We start from the raw sequence: 17,524 nt of genomic DNA on the forward strand, positions 1-17,524 counted from the left end.
TGCCTCCAGTCATACATTTCCCTACTGTCTCTCCTCCACCCATCCATCTCTTCCTGCCTTTAATTCTGCACTCCGCACTCTGTGAATGTATGCATGTGTGTGTGTATGCGTGCATGCGTGTGTTTGTGTGTGTGTGCACTGGCATGTGTGTGTGTGTAAATCTCGATGACCCTCTCTACTTCCTGCGGTCTGTTTGCACTTAGTGTTTGCTACTGCCTGCTGTCTTGAGGACAGTGAGAAACTTCTGTAACATACAGCGTCACATCCGGATGAAGCATATTCTCACACCAATTGACTCCACTAGCAGAGCTCCACTATATAAACTAAACTATGCCTGCTCCCCCTCGAAATAGAGCCAGGGATACACCCAAAGAGATGGACAAAGAAAAAGAAGAAGGGGGAAACAAGTGAGTGAAGGGATAGAGGGATGGAGTGATGGACAGACGCACCCTGGGGTCTAAATAATGAGGCGGCGAGGGAGATGTTTGTTCACTCCGGGGGAGAAAGAGAGAGAATAGTGTAAAGAGAGTGCGAGAGAGAAGGAGGGAGAAAGAAAGAGAGAGAGAGAGAGGAGGGAGAAAGAGAGAGAGAGAGAGAGAGAAAGAAAGAAAGAAAGAAAGAAAGAAAGAAAGAAAGAAAGAAAGAAAGAAAGAAAGAAAGAAAGAAAGAAAGAAAGAAAGAAAGAAAGGAGGCAGAGAGGGAGGGGGAGAGATATTTGTTCAGCATCGGGAGAGATGTTTGCACAGAGAAATGACCTCAAGATGCATTGAGTCTTACAGAATACTAGGAGAGCTTCCATACAACGGGAGAAGAGGGGACTGGAGAAGATAACTAGTCAATGTCTGCAACCTGCCAACTAAACCAAATAATTATCAGAGCTAGATAGTGTGAACAAAATGACGACAGCTGCGGTAATAGCCGTCATATTGAAGGTTCATCTGTACGACAGTAATCCTCAGCTGTCTTTAGCTCCACAAGGACATGTACTGGATATGTGAGAGAGTGATGTGATAGAGATAAATACAACAATAGAGGACTGCATAGGTTCTGTTAGCAATATGAACCTCTGTCTATTTTCTAAGATCTCTGCCTTCTGTTAAATTATTTCTGTTCTGTTCTAAAAGTATAAATACAGTGATTCTAGTTCTATTTGTTTTAACTCCATGGTTCTAACTGTCAGGCCTGGCCGAGTGAGCTCAGCTAACCAACATGTCCCCATGCAGAATGACTCTGTGATGCTGATGAGAGAAATGAGACACAGGAGGAGATACAGCTCAGGAGAGATGGAGTAAGAAGGAGGACACAGTGAGAAAGAGAAAGTGTGAGAAGTGGAGATTGAAATAAAGAGAGAGACAAAAAGGGAATAAAAAGATGTGGAGTTAAAAGGACAGGACACAGTGTGAGGTAGACAGAAAGCCAGGGATATACCTCAAGAAAGAAAGATGTAGACGAAAAAGAAAATAAATAAAAAACAGTGCATGGTGGTGGCATATCCCCTGATTAATCTGCTCATTAGAATGTATCCCACGGCTTATTATTCCATTAATAATCCATTGTGTGAAGGGCTGTCTGACGCAGAGAGAGACACAAAGAGAGAGAGAGAAAGAGGGATAGAAAGCGCAAGATAGAGAGGCGTCTCACCTCGCCTCCCAGACACAGATTAACTTCCCAGGAGCCAGGGAGCCTGGAGAGTCACGAATTGCCCTGCAGTGAGGGAGCACATTTACCTTGTGTATTGAGAATAGCGGTGGAGGGCACATTAAGGAACGGGCACAGACACTCCCATATATAGCGTGCACGCCCCATAGGTGTGGAACTTCACAGTCATCTGCCTACATGGCGTTCATGTTCATTGCCTGCACCATGGATTAAATAGTCTAAACGTATCTTTCTGTGTCCTTGTTATTGGATTGTACTTTCACCATGTCACGGACATAATACTGGCATTGAAGCGGATTCGGACTGGAATGTTTTGAAGAGGTTTAATGAGTAAACGTCAAAGTGTATTTTCCTTTTCTGACGCTATCATGGCTTTGATTGGGAAGATTGAGTTTGTTGATGAAAAGGATAGCTACTGGGAGGAGTACATTGAAAGGCTGGAATGTGTTTCGTGGATTATGACATTGATAACGCCAAACAGAAACCCATTGTGCTGATGAGCGTGTTGTCTACATTACATTCTCTTCTCAATCCAGCCCTACCTACTGCAAAGAGTTATGATGATATAGTGGCATCTCTGTCAGACATTATGCATATATTTCATTTTAATAACTGTAAACAAAAGGCAGATCAGAATAACTCCAGTTTTATTGCTGGGCTGAGCCGGATTTCGGTGCACTGTAATTTTGTAGATCAGCTGGATGTGGGGGGGCCCATAATTCCATACAGCTGTAGGTTTAGTACGGCAACCTGTCACCACTGTAAACGAAGGGGACATATACACTATATATACAAAAGTATGTGAACCCTTCAAATAAGTGGATTCGGCTATTGCTGACAGGTGAATAAAATCAAGCACACAACCATGCAATCTGCATAGACAAACATTGGCAGTAGAATGGGCTTACTGAAGAAGAGCTCAGTGACTTTGAACTGGACACAGTCATAGGATGCCACCTTTCCAACAAGTCGTAAAATATCTTCCCTGCTAGAGCTAACCCAATCAACTGTAAGTGCTGCAGGAAAAGTGGAAACGTCTAGGAGCAACAATGGCTCAGCCAGAACTCTTGCAAGACAATGGGTATTAAGGCAATGGTCACAGGCCCAGTTAAAGATGCGGGGTAGAATTTTGGTGGATGTGAGCTATCAAGACCCCAGCAGAGACCCCTGCAAAACTCCCCAGATCCGATTATCAAGGAGCATGAAAAAGCTTTCCAGGGGTTTGGGCTTTACAGGGGGCACCCTGTGTCCATAGCCAATCGACCCTAAGTTCTTTAAAACTCGACCAGTACCTTTCCCTCTCCGGCCGAAGGTATGAGGCTCTGGAGAAACTGCAGTTGTCCCTGATGTTTACCCCTTGCCAACGCTGGCTGAGCTGTTTGCGACGTTGGTAGGAGGGGTGGTGTCTACAAAGCTGGATATAAGACAAACCTACCAGCATCTAGCTTTGGATGATGATGCAAGGGAGCTCCTGAATATCAACACACACCGGGGGCTTTTTAGAGCAACAGAAAAAAGTACCAGATTCGAGTGTCCAGAGCGGTGGCGATTTTTTCAGTGCTACATGGACACCTTGCTAGCAGGCATCACAAGGGTCCAGGCGTATCTGGATGACATACTGATTACAAGCCGGACCCTGGAAGAGCATAACTCTTGGCTGAGGGAAGTTCTGAGGCACTTTGTGGAAGCAGGGCTGCAAATGCAGAGGGAGAAGTGCATTTATGCTGCACCCAGTGTTGAGTTCGTGGGGTTCAACGTTGTCATGACGTTGGCCTGGGGTTAGGTTTATGACTGTCATAAATACCTCTTCCCCTCTTTTTCCTCTCTCTACCCTCCTGATGTTACATTTGCAAACCCCTTTGGTTAACATAGAGATTCTGGGAACATCAGAAGGTGGGGGGAAATTAACTATATTCTGGTAATCCGACCAATTGAACATATGCGGTGGTACTTAATGAATATGATGTCATTTCGGTTGTCATCTGAGACATCTCTCTCTTCCTATATAAAGCCTTGACGACAATATAACCTCCTGTTCCGAGGATGTGAGGACGATGGTCCGATGTCAGAATGGTTCAGATAATAACTACAGAACGAAGCCAACATCAGCGTGAGCTTTGGTTGCGAATGGTATGAACTTTGAACTCTTATTCACTACAGAAGTGATACCTCCTAGCCGATGAGTTAGCAACAGCAGCTGCATACGCAGGTTAGGAAGGAACAGACAGAGTATCCCGTCTACCACACAACGACGTTACTACAACGTTTCTAATTGACCAGCAGAGACATTCTTCAAAGGACAAAGGACTCGGTTGGGCAACACGGCCTTCCAACACCAACCTACCGAAGCGCAGCTCAGAGTAAATATTTATTGCATTTTCCTTTTCCAAATGGGTGGTCATTTAGAATGCATAAGAAACTGTATTTACGATAGCACAGCTTCGCCCTTTGTTCCTCAGTCTTCCCGCTCATTCACTCAAACCCAGCGCTTTTCTTTTGTGTAACCAGCTGTCATATCTGTTCCGCCCACTAACCTCTTAAGTTGACTCGACACGCATGCGTCCCATCTAGCCATCTGGAAATGCAAATGCGCTATGCTAAATGCTAATAGCACTCGTTAAAACTCAAACGTTAATTAAGACACACATGCAGGGTACTGAATTAACCTGTTGATCCTACCCCCTACTTTTTCGAACATTCTGTTAAAAATCGCGCAACATTTCAGCGCCCTGCTACTCATGCCAGGAATATAGTATATGCATATGATTAGTATGTGTGGATAGAAAACACTCAGGCGTTTCTAAAACTGGTTAAATCACGGCTGTGACTATAACAGAACGTGCGTTTCATTGAAAAGCGCAGGAAAATCTGATGACTGAAAATTGGAAAATATATCAATGCGCCACTTGAATGTATTGTTGAATGGAAACCACATTACCTGGAGCCGAGATTGCAATTTCTACAGCTTCCACACGATGTCACCAGTCTTGTCAATTGCCTAGGCTTTGTTTCTTGGTCAAACGAAGAAGAGACAGCCCATTTCTTCCGGTCTCCGACCAGATGTTTTGGAGTAGAAATTTCTGAACATGATTTGAAGACGTGAAGCTATTGAATATACATCGCCCCGTGATCAATTTGATAGATTATTAACGTTTACTAATACCTAAAGTTGCATTACAAAAGTATTTGAAGTGTTTTGTGAAAGTTTATCATCGACTTTTTAATTTTTAAAAAATGACGTTGCGTTATAAAACGCTGTTTTTTCCTTGCTCACACAGTCTTCATAGATCGATATTTAAGGTATATATGGACCGATTTAATCGAAAAAAGACCCAATAGTGATGTTTATGGGACATCTAGGAGTGCCAACAAAGAAGATCGTCAAAGGTAATGAATGTTTTATATTTTATTTCTGCGTTTTGTGTAGCGCCGACTATGCTAATTATTTTGTTTACGTCCCCTGCGGTTCTTTTGGGGTGTTGCATGCTATCAGATAATAGCTTCTCATGCTTTCGCTGAAAAGCACTTTGAAAATCTGACTTGTTGGCTGGATTCACAACGATTAAGGTGAATTAAGGTGACGATTAATATTGACTGCTATTGATGTAAAATATTACTAGGTCTTTAAGAGTTTATTCGGAAGATAACAGCTCTAAAAAATATTATTTTGTAATCAGGTAATATTAATTATGGAGAAATTATTTTATAGAATAGCATGTTATATTACTTTTTATTTTATTTATTTTTATTTCACCTTTATTTAACCAGGTCGGCTAGTTGAGAACAAGTTCTCATTTGCAACTGCGACCTGGCCAAGATAAAGCATAGCAGTGTGAGCAGACAACACAGAGTTACACATGGAGTAAACAATTAACAAGTCAATAACACAGTAGGAAAAAAAAGGGGAGTCTATATGTGTGCAAAAGGCATGAGGTAGGCTAATAATTACAATTTTGCAGATTAACACTGGAGTGATAAATGATCAGATGGTCATGTACAGGTAGAGATATTGGTGTGCAAAAGAGCAGAAAAGTAAATAAATAAAAACAGTATGGGGATGAGGTCGGTAAAAATGGGTGGGCTATTTGCCGATAGACTATGTACAGCTGCAGCGATCGGTTAGCTGCTCAGATAGCAGATGTTTGAAGTTGGTGAGGGAGATAAAAGTCTCCAACTTCAGTGATTTTTTGCAATTCGTTCCAGTCACAGGCAGCAGAGAACTGGAACGAAAGGCGGCCAAATGAGGTGTTGGCTTTAGGGATGATCAGTGAGATACACCTGCTGGAGCGCGTGCTACGGATGGGTGTTGCCATCGTGACCAGTGAACTGGAGATAAGGCGGAGCTTTACCTAGCATGGACTTGTAGATGACCTGGAGCCAGTGGGTCTGGCGACGAATATGTAGCGAGGGCCAGCCGAATAGAGCGTACAAGTCGCAGTGGTGGGTGGTATAAGGTGCTTTAGTGACAAAACGGATGGCACTGTGATAAACTGCATCCAGTTTGCTGAGTGTTGGAAGCAATTTTGTAGATGACATCGCCGAAGTCGAGGATCGGTAGGATAGTCAGTTTTACTAGGGTAAGTTTGGCGGCGTGAGTGAAGGAGGCTTTGTTGCGGAATAGAAAGCCGACTCTTGATTGATTTTTGATTGGAGATGTTTGATATGAGTCTGGAAGGAGAGTTTACAGTCTAGCCAGACACCTAGGTACTTATAGATGTCCACATATTCAAGGTTGGAACCATCCAGGGTGGTGATGCTGGTCAGGAGTGCGGGTGCAGGCAGCGAACGGTTGAAAAGCGTTTGAAGAGCGTTTAAGAGCACTTGGAGGACACGGAAGGAGTGTTTTATGGCATTGAAGCTCGTTTGGAGGTTAGATAGCACAGTGTCCAAGGACGGGCCCGGAAGTATATAGAATGGTGTCGTCTGCGTAGAGGTGGATCAGGGAATCGCCCGCAGCAAGAGCAACGTCATTGATATATACAGAAAAAATAGTCGGCCCGAGGATTGAACCCTGTGGCACCCCCATAGAGACTTCCAGAGGACCGGACAGCATGCCCTCCGATTTGACACACTGAACTCTGTCTGCAAAGTAATTGGTGAACCAGGCAAGGCAGTCATCCGAAAAACCGAGGCTACTGAGTCTGCCGATATGAATATGGTGATTGACCGAGTCGAAAGCCTTGGCAAGGTCGATGAAAACGTCTGCACAGTACTGTCTTTAATCGATGGCGGTTATGATATCGTTTAGTACCTTAAGCGTGGCTGAGGTGGACCCGTGTCCGGCTCGGAAACCAGATTGCACAGTGGAGAAGGTACGGTGGGATTCGAGATGGTCAGTGACATGTTTGTTGACTTGGCTTTCGAAGACCTTAGATAGGCAGGGCAGGATGGATATAGGTCTGTAACAGTTTGGGTCCAGGGTGTCTCCCCCTTTGAAGAGGGGGATGACTGCGGCAGCTTTCCAGTCCTTGGGGATCTCAGACGATATGAAAGAGAGGTTGAGCAGGCTGGTAATAGGGGTTGCGACAATGGCGGCGGATAGTTTCAGAAATAGAGGGTCCAGATTGTCAAGCCCAGCTGATTTGTACGGGTCCAGGTTTTGCAGCTCTTTCAGAACATCTGCTATCTGGATTTGGGTAAAGGAGAACCTGAATAGACTTGGGAGAGTAGCTGCGGGGGGGGGTAGCTGTTGGCCGAGGTTGGAGTAGCCAGGCGGAAGGCATGGCCAGCCGTTGAGAAATGCTTGTTGAAGTTTTCGATAATCATGGATTTATCGGTGGTGACCGTGTTACCTAGCCTCAGTGCAGTGGGCAGCTGGGAGGAGGTGCTCTTGTTCTCCATCACAGTGTCCCAGAACTTTTTGGAGTTGGAGCTACAGGATGCAAACTTCTGCCTGAAGAAGCTGGCCTTAGCTTTCCTGACTGACTGCGTGTATTGGTTCCTGACTTCCCTGACCAGTTGCATATCGCGGGAACTATTCGATGCTATTGCAGTCCGCCACAGGATGTTTTTGTGCTGGTCGAGGGCAGTCAGGTCTGGAGTGAACCAAGGGCTATATCTGTTCTTAGTTCTGCATTTTTTGAACGAGCATGCTTATCTAAAATGGTGAGGAAGTTACTTTTAAAGAATGACCAGGCATCCTCAACTGACGGGATGAGGTCAATGTCCTTCCAGGATACCCAGGCCAGGTCGATTAGAAAGGCCTGCTCACAGAAGTGTTTTAGGGAGTGTTTGACAGTGATGAGGGGTGGTCGTTTGACTGCGGCTCCGTAGCGGATACAGGCAATGAGGCAGTGATCGCTGAGATCCTGGTTGAAGACATCGGAGGTGTATTTGGAGGGCCAGTTGGTCAGGATGACGTCTATGAGGGTGCCCTTGTTTACAAATTTAGGGTTGTACCTGGTGGGTTCCTTGATGATTTGTGTGAGATTGAGGGCATCTAGCTTAGATTGTAGGACTGCCGGGGTGTTAAGCATATCCCAGTTTAGGTCACCGTACAGAACAAACTCTGAAGTTAGATGGGGGGCAATTAATTCACACATGGTGTCCAGGGCACAGCTGGGTGCTGAGGGGGGTCGGTAGCAGGCGGCAACAGTGAGAGACTTATTTCTGGAGAGAGTAATTTTCAAGATTAGTAGTTCGAACTGTTTGGGTATGGACCTGGAAATTATGACATTACTTTGCAGGCTATCGCTGCAGTAGACTGCAACTCCTCCCCCTTTGGCAGTTCTATCTTGACGGAAGATGTTATAGTTGGGTATGGAAATCTCAGAATTTTTGGTGGCTTTCCTGAGCCAGGATTCAGACACGGCAAGGACATCAGGGTTAGCAGAGTGTGCTAAAGCAGTGAGTAAAACAAACTTAGGGAGGAGGCTTCTGATGTTGACATGCATGAAACCAAGGCTTTTTCGATCACAGAAATCAACAAATGAGGGTGCCTGGGGACATGCAGGGCCTGGGTTTACCTCCACATCACCCGCGGAACAGAGGAGGAGTAGTATGAGGGTGCGGCTAAAGGCTATGAAAACTGGTCGCCTAGAGCGTTGGGGACAGAGAATGAAAGGAACAGATTTCTGGGCATGGTAGAATATATTCAGGGCATAATGAGCAGACAGGGGAATGGTGGGGTGCGGGTACAGCAGAGGTAAGCCCAGGCACTGGGTGATGATGAGAGAGGTTGTATCTCTGGACATGCTGGTTGTAATGGGTGAGGTAACCGCATGTGTGGGAGGTGGGACAAAGGAGGTATCAGGGGTATGAAGAGTGGAACTAGGGGCTCCATTGTAAACTAAAACAATGATAACTAACCTGAACAACAGTATACAAGGCATATTGACATTTGAGAGAGACATACAGTAATCACAGGTGTTGAATGGGGAGAGCTAGCTAAAACAGTAGCTAAAACAGTAGGTGAGACAACAACAGCTAATCAGCTAGCACAACAACAGCAGGTAAAATGGCGTTGGCTAGGCAGGGAGGGTCGGATTAACTACACACAGAGCCTGAGTGCGGCTGGGGCCGACAGATAAAACATAAACAAGCACAATGGAGTACCGTGATTAATGGACAGTCTAGCATGCATCAGCTATGTAGCCAAGTGATCAGTGTCCAGGGGGGCAGCGGTGGATGGGGCAGGGAAGCTGGACTGGCGAGTGTTATCCAGGTTAAAAAACAGTTAGCAGTGGCTAACAATGACTAAATTGCTTGTAGCTAGTTAGCTGGTTAGCTTCTGGAGGTTCTTGAGTGTGTTCTAAAAATCAAAAATAATGGCGATTCCATATCACATTGGGTGAGGCAGGTTACCGGAAGGTATAAACAAATTAAAAAATCGAAAATAGATAGAAAGTAAATATGGATCCAGTGAGTGTTTGGGACGCGACGATTCAGACGGTTAGCAGGCCTGTGCTAACAAGCTAACAGTTAGTAGGCCAGGGCTAAACAAGGTAGCAGTTAGCGGACCGGGGCTAAACAAGCTAGCAGTTAGCAGGCCGAATTAGCAAGCAAGGAGATAGCAAGGGCTAGAAAGTTAGCGTTTGGGGGACGTCGTGATGGGGTGAGTCTGTTTATTCCTCTTCATGCGGTGACATCGATAGACCGGTCGTGGGTCCGGATATTGTAGCCCAGGAGTATGCTTCAGTGGTAGCACAGGAGCTCTGGCCGGGCTAGCTTCAAGCTAAGTGGGTGGAAACGCTAGCCAGGTGTAATCATCCGGAGTTGCGGTTAGCTAGATAGCTAGTTGTGAAGAATCCAGCTGAAAATGTTACGTTTGCGGTGGGAATCCGATGGGAATCTGGGGATAAAAATAATAGGTCCGTTATGCTCTGGTTAGAGTCGCGTTGTTCGAACTGGCGAAAGCTTTCCGAGCTAAAGGTTAGCTGATGACCGGTTTGCTGAAGACCGCTAGCAATGGTTTGCTGACTGATAGCTGGTAGCTAGCTGGTAGCTAGCTGGTAGCTAGCTGGCTAGCTTCAGTTGAAAGTAGATATAAATACTTTAGAAGAAAATAGCTATATTGGGTGAGGCGGGTTGCAGGAGAGTATTTAGAAGTTGAGGTTTAACAAAATGTTTTAAAAGATATGCGAAGAAAAATATGTTAAAAAATATTTTTTTAAACGATATATACAAGGGACACGACACCACAAGACGTTCGACTGCTACGCCATCATGGCTTGATGATATTTATATTATTATTATCCGGCATAGCCAAAGACACAACAACGTTGACAAGGATGTCGTACAACCAACCCAGGATAAGGTAAAGGCCATTAACTTCTTGAGTGTAGGGGGCAGGATTTTTGTTTTTGGCTAAAAAACGTACCCATTTCAAACCTATTTCACAGGCCCAGAAACTAGAATATGCATATAATTGTCAGATTAGGATAGAAAAAACTCTAAAGTTACCAAAACTGTCAAAATATTCTCAGATTCCTTTCCCATGACTTCCTCAAGGTGTCAACATCTTTGGACACAGTTGCAGGCTTTTATTTTGAAAAGTGAATGAGAAAGATAACATTGAGTCAGTGGATAGCTGGGTGTTTGCAGAGTTTTGCTTGCGCAACAGAGTGGGGCAGCCATTTTCTCTCCCTCTCCTCTTGAAAAAGCGACAGTCCCGGTTGATATATTATCGATTATATATTTTAAAAACAACCTGAGGATTGATTATAAAAAACATTTGACATGTTTCTGTGGACATTACGGATACTATTTGGAATTTTCGTTTGCGATGTCGTGACCGCTCGAGCCTGTGGATTTCTGAACATAACACGCCAAACAAATGGAGGTATTTTGGATATATAAATCATCTTTATGGAACAAAAGGAACATTTATTGTGTAACTGGGAGTCTTGTGAGTGCAAACATCCGAAGATCATCAAAGGTAAGCAATTTAATCTATTGCTTTTCTGACTTTCGTGACCAATCTACTTGGCTGCTAGTGTTTGTAATATTTTGTCTACTGAGAGAGATGTTCTTCACATAAACGCTTGTTATGCTTTCGCCGAAAAGCTGTATTGAAATCTGACATGCCAGGTGGATTAACTTCTTGGATATAGGGGGCGCTCTTTTAATTTATGGATAAAAAAACGTTCCCATTTTAAACAAGATATTTTGTCACGAAAAGATGCTCGACTATGCATATAATTGACAGCTTTTGGGGCGGCAGCATAGCCTAGTAGTTAGAGCGATGGACTAGTAACCGGAAGGTTGCGAGTTCAAACCCCCGAGCTGACAAGGTACAAATCTGTCGTTCTGCCCCTGAACAGGCAGTTAACCCACTGTTCCCAGGCCGTCATTGAAAATAAGAATATGTTCTTAACTGACTTGCCTGGTTAAATAAAGGTAAAATAAAAAAGAAAATAAAAAACACTCTGATGTTTCCAAAACTGCAAAGATATTATCTGTGAGTGCCACAGAACTGATGCTACAGGCGAAACCAAGATGAAACTTCAAACAGGAAATGAGCAGAATTTTTTAGTCCGTCCGGTGTCCTTTGTCGAAATTGGTGCGTAATCTCCAAGCTGCACGCATTCATCCATGTGATTCAGGGGAGAGAGGAGACTTCCACGAACGATATATCATCGAAGAGATATGTGAAAAACACCTTGAGGATTGATTCTAAACAACGTTTACCATGTTTCAGTCGATATTATGGAGTTAATTTGGAAAAAAGTTCGGCGTTTTGATGACTGAATTTTCGTTTTTTTTTGGTAGCCAAACGTGATGTACAAAACAGAGCAATTTCTCCTACACAAAGAATATTTTTGGACAAACTGAACATTTGCTATCTAACTGAGAGTCTCCTCATTGAAACATCCGAAGTTCTTCAAAGGTAAATTATTTTATTTGAATGCTTTTCTTGTTTTTGTGAAAATGTTGCCAGCTCAATGCTAACACTAAATGCTACGCTAGCTATCAATACTGTTACACAAATGCTTGTTTTGCTATGGTTGAAAAGCATATTTTGAAAATCTGAGATGACAGTGTTGTTAACAAAAGGCTAAGCTTGAGAGCTAGCATATTTATTTCATTTCATTTGAGATTTTCATGAATAGTTAACGTTGTGTTATGCTAATGAGCTGCGGAGATAATTACACTCCTGGATACAGGTTTTTTTCGTAGCTAAACGTGATGAACAAAACGGAGCGATTTGTCCTAAACAAATAATATTTTTGGAAAAACTGAACATTTGCTATCTAACTGAGAGTCTCCTCATTGAAAACATCTGAAGTTCTTCAAAGGTAAATTATTTTATTTGAATGCTTTTCTTGTTTTTGTGAAAATGTTGCATGCTGAATGCTATGCTAAATGCTACGCTAGCTATCAATAATCTTACACAAATGCTTGTTTTGCTATGGTTGAAAAGCATCTTTTGAAAATCTGAGATGACAGTGTTGTTAACAAAAGGCTAAGCTTGAGAGCTAGCATATTTATTTAATTTCATTTGCGATTTTCATGAATAGTTAACGTTGCGTTATGGTAATGAGCTTGAGGCTGTATTCACGATCCCGGATCCGGGATGGCTAGAATCAAGAGTTAACAACAAGCTAAGCTGTGTTTTGCTATATTGCACTTGTGATTTCATGAAAATTAAATATTTTTAGTAATTTAATTTGAATTTGGCGTGCTGCAATTCAGCGGGTGTTGATGAAAATGATCCCGCTAAAGGGATGGGTGCGTCAAGAAGTTAAGGAGGCACCTTCTTCCAAGAACAAGTCTGAGCTTCAGTCGTTTCTGGGGCTTCTCAACTTTTACAACTGCTTCCTTCCTGATAAAACTACAGTGTTGGAGCCCCTGTATCAACTACTGGACCAGGCAGTTCCCTGGAGGATAAATGGCTGCTGCAAGCAGATGGGCTGCTAGCCCATTAAGGCCACATATAATGCATCTCCTTATTGAGTCATGTGGAATCTGATGGTCGTTAGGCACCTGTGTGCTACACATTTAGGACCTTAAATGTCACTGAATGGAACTGTGCACAGCTGAATAAAGAGGCCCTGGTGATCATTTTTGCTGTCAAGAAGTTCCATCAGTACTTGTCAGGTCATAATTTTGTGGCCGACACTGACCACAAGCCCTTGCTGGGCTTGCTTCATCATATGAAGCCCATGCACCAGATTATTTCACCTGGATGTTCAGATGGAGCCTGATACTGGGAGCCCATAGTTATGAGCTCGGCTATCGTCCAGGGAAGAAGCTGGTTCATGTGGATGCCCTGAGTCACCTGCCACTTGCTACCCCTTTGTCTGTGGCACCATCTCCCTGGGAAGTGATGCTGTTCGTGGTGCCTGATGCCCCTCTCCATGCTTCTAGGATAGCCACACTGATCTTGAAGGATCCTGTTCTGTCCCGGGTGCTTCGGTGGGTTCGGGACAGTCGGGTGGTGGTTCCTCGCATAATTTGCATACTGAAATAGTGAGGGTGAAGGCAATGGCACAGACCTATGTGGTGGCCTGGGATGGACATGTAAATTGAGGCAGTTGTGTGCAGCTGCGCCACCTTTCAGGAGTCACTACATGCTCCACCCAAGGTCACTATGCACCCATGGGAGTAGACAACAAAGAAATAGTTTCGTCTTTGTAAAGACTTGCTGGGCCATTCAAAGGAAATAACTTTCTCATTGTAGTGGATTTCCACTCAAAGTGGTTGAAAGTAGCCATGGTTAGTTTGATGTCTTCTGCTGCTGTATTAAGCACCTTCCACCTCCTGTTTGCCACACATGGGTTGTGTGACATTCTGGTGTCAGACAATGGATCTGTCATCTGCTGAGTTTAAAGAGTTCTGTTGGGCAGAGCGGAATCAGACGTCACAACAGCCCCATATCACCCATCCTCCAATGGCCAAGCTGAACGCATGGTTCAGACAACCAACCTCTGTCTGGGATCTCGGTGAGTGACTGGCAGTCCCGACTGTCAAGGTTCCTGCTGTGTCATCATGTAACACCCGTGGCTACTACTGGGAAGAGTCCATCGAGCTGTTAATTAACAGGCGATTGACAACTGCCTTAGACTGGCTGCACCTGGACTTCGCAAGTGAAATGCATCTAAGGCAGGAGGATGATGCAGACAGGGGGCCACGGTCATTTAAGGCATTTTGAACCTGACGAGCTACTCTAGAGGCCCTAAGTGAGTCCCTGCAGTCATGGAAAAAGCCGTTTCTTACAGGACTCGGACACCTAACGGTCAGGTGCACCGACGCCATGTGGATCAGCTTCTGGGCCAGGAGGCAGCAGCCCCCTTTGCTGCCACCTCCTTCGTCCCAGGCCTGGATGCTCTGGACACCACTCCTTTAGGTGGCAGAAGAGTGCCAAATTCCAGAGCCAAACCCTGATACTCAGCCCCAACTTGCAGCTGAGCCCTTTCCGGCCGCAATTGGAGTGCCACCTCCACAAGCACAGGGGTTGCCGCCAGAGACTATTCAGGCACCTCCCTCACCACGCCCAGTTAGGTTGCGCTGCCCTCCCCAATGTTATGGGGAACCCATTATGTGACTGGAGGAAAGGACTGTTGTGTATTGAGTATAGTGGTGGTGGGCACAGACATTCCCATATATGGTATGCGCATCGATTTCTTAAAAATGTGAAATTCAGTTACATATGACTTCTCCCATAGTGAGGCCTAGCCACAGAGTGTATAGAGGAATGGTATGCTGTCTCTATCCCAGGCCCATGTCCTCATTACCTGGGGCCTCTGACCTCATTACCTCGGGCCCCTGAGGGTCCACTGACTCACCCCTAGGAGAAGGCCATTACAACCATCACAGCCACTGCCTTAGAAACACCTGGTCTCAGTCTCAAATGGCTGCCTATTCGCTACATTGTGTGGTTCTTTTGACCATGACCCTGTAGTGCACTGTTGAGATGTGATGTGTCTGTATCTGTTGTGTCTTGTAGTGAATTTGCTGTTGTATTGATTTATTGAATTTTAATGTTTGTGAGTTGTTTGTTCTCAGGGCACCATTGTGAATGAGACGCTGGTCTCAATTGGGTTCCTCTGAGTAAATGAAAGTGAAATACAATACAGAGAACAGGGCAACGCTTGGGAAAGCAGCCATAATGTATGCTTTCCCTGTGCATTGTAAAGTAATAAATAAGCACTTTATTGGGGTATATATATTTGTCATTTAGTAGTGGCTTTTATCCAAAGCGACTTACAGTCATGAGAGCATGTGTTTTAAACATAAGGTTGGTCGCAGGAATTGAACCAAATATCCCAGCGCTGTAAGCACTGTGCTCTATCAACTGAGCTACAGTGAACCGGAACATTCTGTTGGCCTACAGCAAGTGTTGTTCTTTTTTATTACAAATGGTAACTAATGCTTTAAAAGTTAATGGTAGAAAACTCCCACCTTTATCCCTCAACAGTGCCATATCTATGAGCAAAAGGGATATTTGTCTAAGATATTAAATCTACAAAAAAGTCTGCAGCGAGTGCCTTGCGTAACATTTTGGTTTGGAGCTGTGGGGTTGCAGTAGGGGTGTGAGACACGGTCTCTGTGTGTTATGTGTCACTGATATGATTCTGAGCAAATAGAATAGTCCAATACCTCCGGATCCAAGGTGATGTGAGCTGCTGTCTTATTTACCTGTCTTTAAATTCAGAGGAATCAATTTGAGTCCACTGCCCTCGGAACTAAACATCCCCATCGGAGGAAGATTTACAGACACAGATGTCTTCTTCACCCAAGGATAGGAGGGATTTCATTCCTTTGACTGATTACCTCCTGGGGGGGTCGCAGGTTAAATTGGTAGAGCATTCTCACTCATGGGTGCAACAAATATAGCCCCTAACAAGGCACTCCTCCAAATATGTTCATGAGACAGAAACAACAATACCCTACACCCACTAGTGGATACTGTATTATGTGGGGAGGAATTACAGTACCATTTAAAATACAGCAATTTTCCCACAATGTACCATTATTTATAGCAGGGATCATCAACTAGATTCAGCTGCGGGCCGATTTTATCTTGAGCACACGGTCGGGCGGCGGAACATAGTATATATATGTAATTACATATAATTTGTAGACTGCAAATTGACCACAAGAAGCCCAAACAGATATAATGTTTGACTAAAACATAATAATTTCAAACCTTTCATACATTTGTATACGGTCTCTCTATTATGCATGGGAATACTTGGGAACAGATTTCTTAAATTAAAATCACTTGGATATAATTTCCTAGGTGTTTTTATAGTCTTATGTCCAACAGTTATACTTTTTTTGCTCTGAAAACTTGGGGGACCAAATAAAACCATTGGCCCGCAGGCTGCTGAGTAACCCTGCTGGGTAACCCTGACCTACAGTATGCTGCATTTTTTTTTACTGTTGATAATATCTAAAATGACTGCATAAATTACAGTTTTCCATTACAGTGTGGGTATGTAGAGTATGAGATACATACGAAAAAGGAGCACAAACAGAAAGTGTCTAAGATGGCACTCAAACTCCCAGACAAGATTGGACAATAACAGGTGAGTCCTACCTTAGCGATCTGGACACACCAGTTGAGCAGCAGCTGGGAGCCGATGTTGTCCTTGTGTTCGTGGACGTAATCGAGCAGGCAGCCATGGGGCATGAGCTGGGTGACCAGCTGGATGGTGGGGCTCAGGCAGACCCCCAGGAGACGGACCAGGTGAGGGTGTTCCATGCTGGCCATGATCAGAGCCTCCTGGGGAACACACACAGGAACTCAGGCCCACGCAGAGACCATACAGTACATTCACCAATTTTGTCAAAATGTTGTTATTAACATAGCCTTATTCTGTCCAATGTTCTCTACCTATATAGTACTAAAAATACGACAATTCATCTTAAGTTAAAAATAATACAATATAAAAAACCTCTACAAAACCTCCCCGCAGTCAGCATCACACGATGAATAAAAAACCTCTACAAAACCTCCCCGCAGTCAGCATCACACGATGAATAAAAAACCTCTACAAAACCTCCCCGCAGTCAGCATCACACGATGAATAAAAAACCTCTACAAAACCTCCCCGCAGTCAGCATCACACGATGAATAAAAAACCTCTACAAAACCTCCCCGCAGTCAGCATCACACGATGAATAAAAAACCTCTACGAAACCTCCCAGCAGTCAGCATCACACGCTGAATAAAAAACCTCTACAAAACCTCCCCGCAGTCAGCATCACACGATGAATAAAAAACCTCTACAAAACCTCCCCGCAGTCAGCATCACACGATGAATAAAAAACCTCTACGAAACCTCTCCGCAGTCAGCATCACACGATGAATAAAAAACCTCTACAAAACCTCCCCGCAGTCAGCATCACACGATGAATAAAAAACCTCTACAAAACCTCCCCGCAGTCAGCATCACACGATGAATAAAAAACCTCTACG

General features: G+C 44.2%; 1 protein-coding gene across 3 annotated transcripts in view; it reads right to left on the bottom strand.

The window, feature by feature from the left end:
* Positions 1 to 17,524, bottom strand: part of LOC118386327 (receptor tyrosine-protein kinase erbB-4-like) — a 668,294-nt gene that overhangs the window by 55,419 nt on the left and 595,351 nt on the right. For 2 of the 3 annotated variants that reach the window (XM_052522700.1, XM_052522698.1), the window contains one exon: positions 16,643 to 16,828. In XM_052522700.1, coding sequence (XP_052378660.1) covers positions 16,643 to 16,828 — 186 coding nt within the window. The remainder of the gene's footprint in view (positions 1 to 16,642; positions 16,829 to 17,524) is intronic. The other variant, XM_052522699.1, reaches the window with a different exon arrangement.

Source organism: Oncorhynchus keta, chromosome 7 (genome assembly GCF_023373465.1).
Source record: "Oncorhynchus keta strain PuntledgeMale-10-30-2019 chromosome 7, Oket_V2, whole genome shotgun sequence".
Taxonomy (NCBI): domain Eukaryota; kingdom Metazoa; phylum Chordata; class Actinopteri; order Salmoniformes; family Salmonidae; genus Oncorhynchus; species Oncorhynchus keta.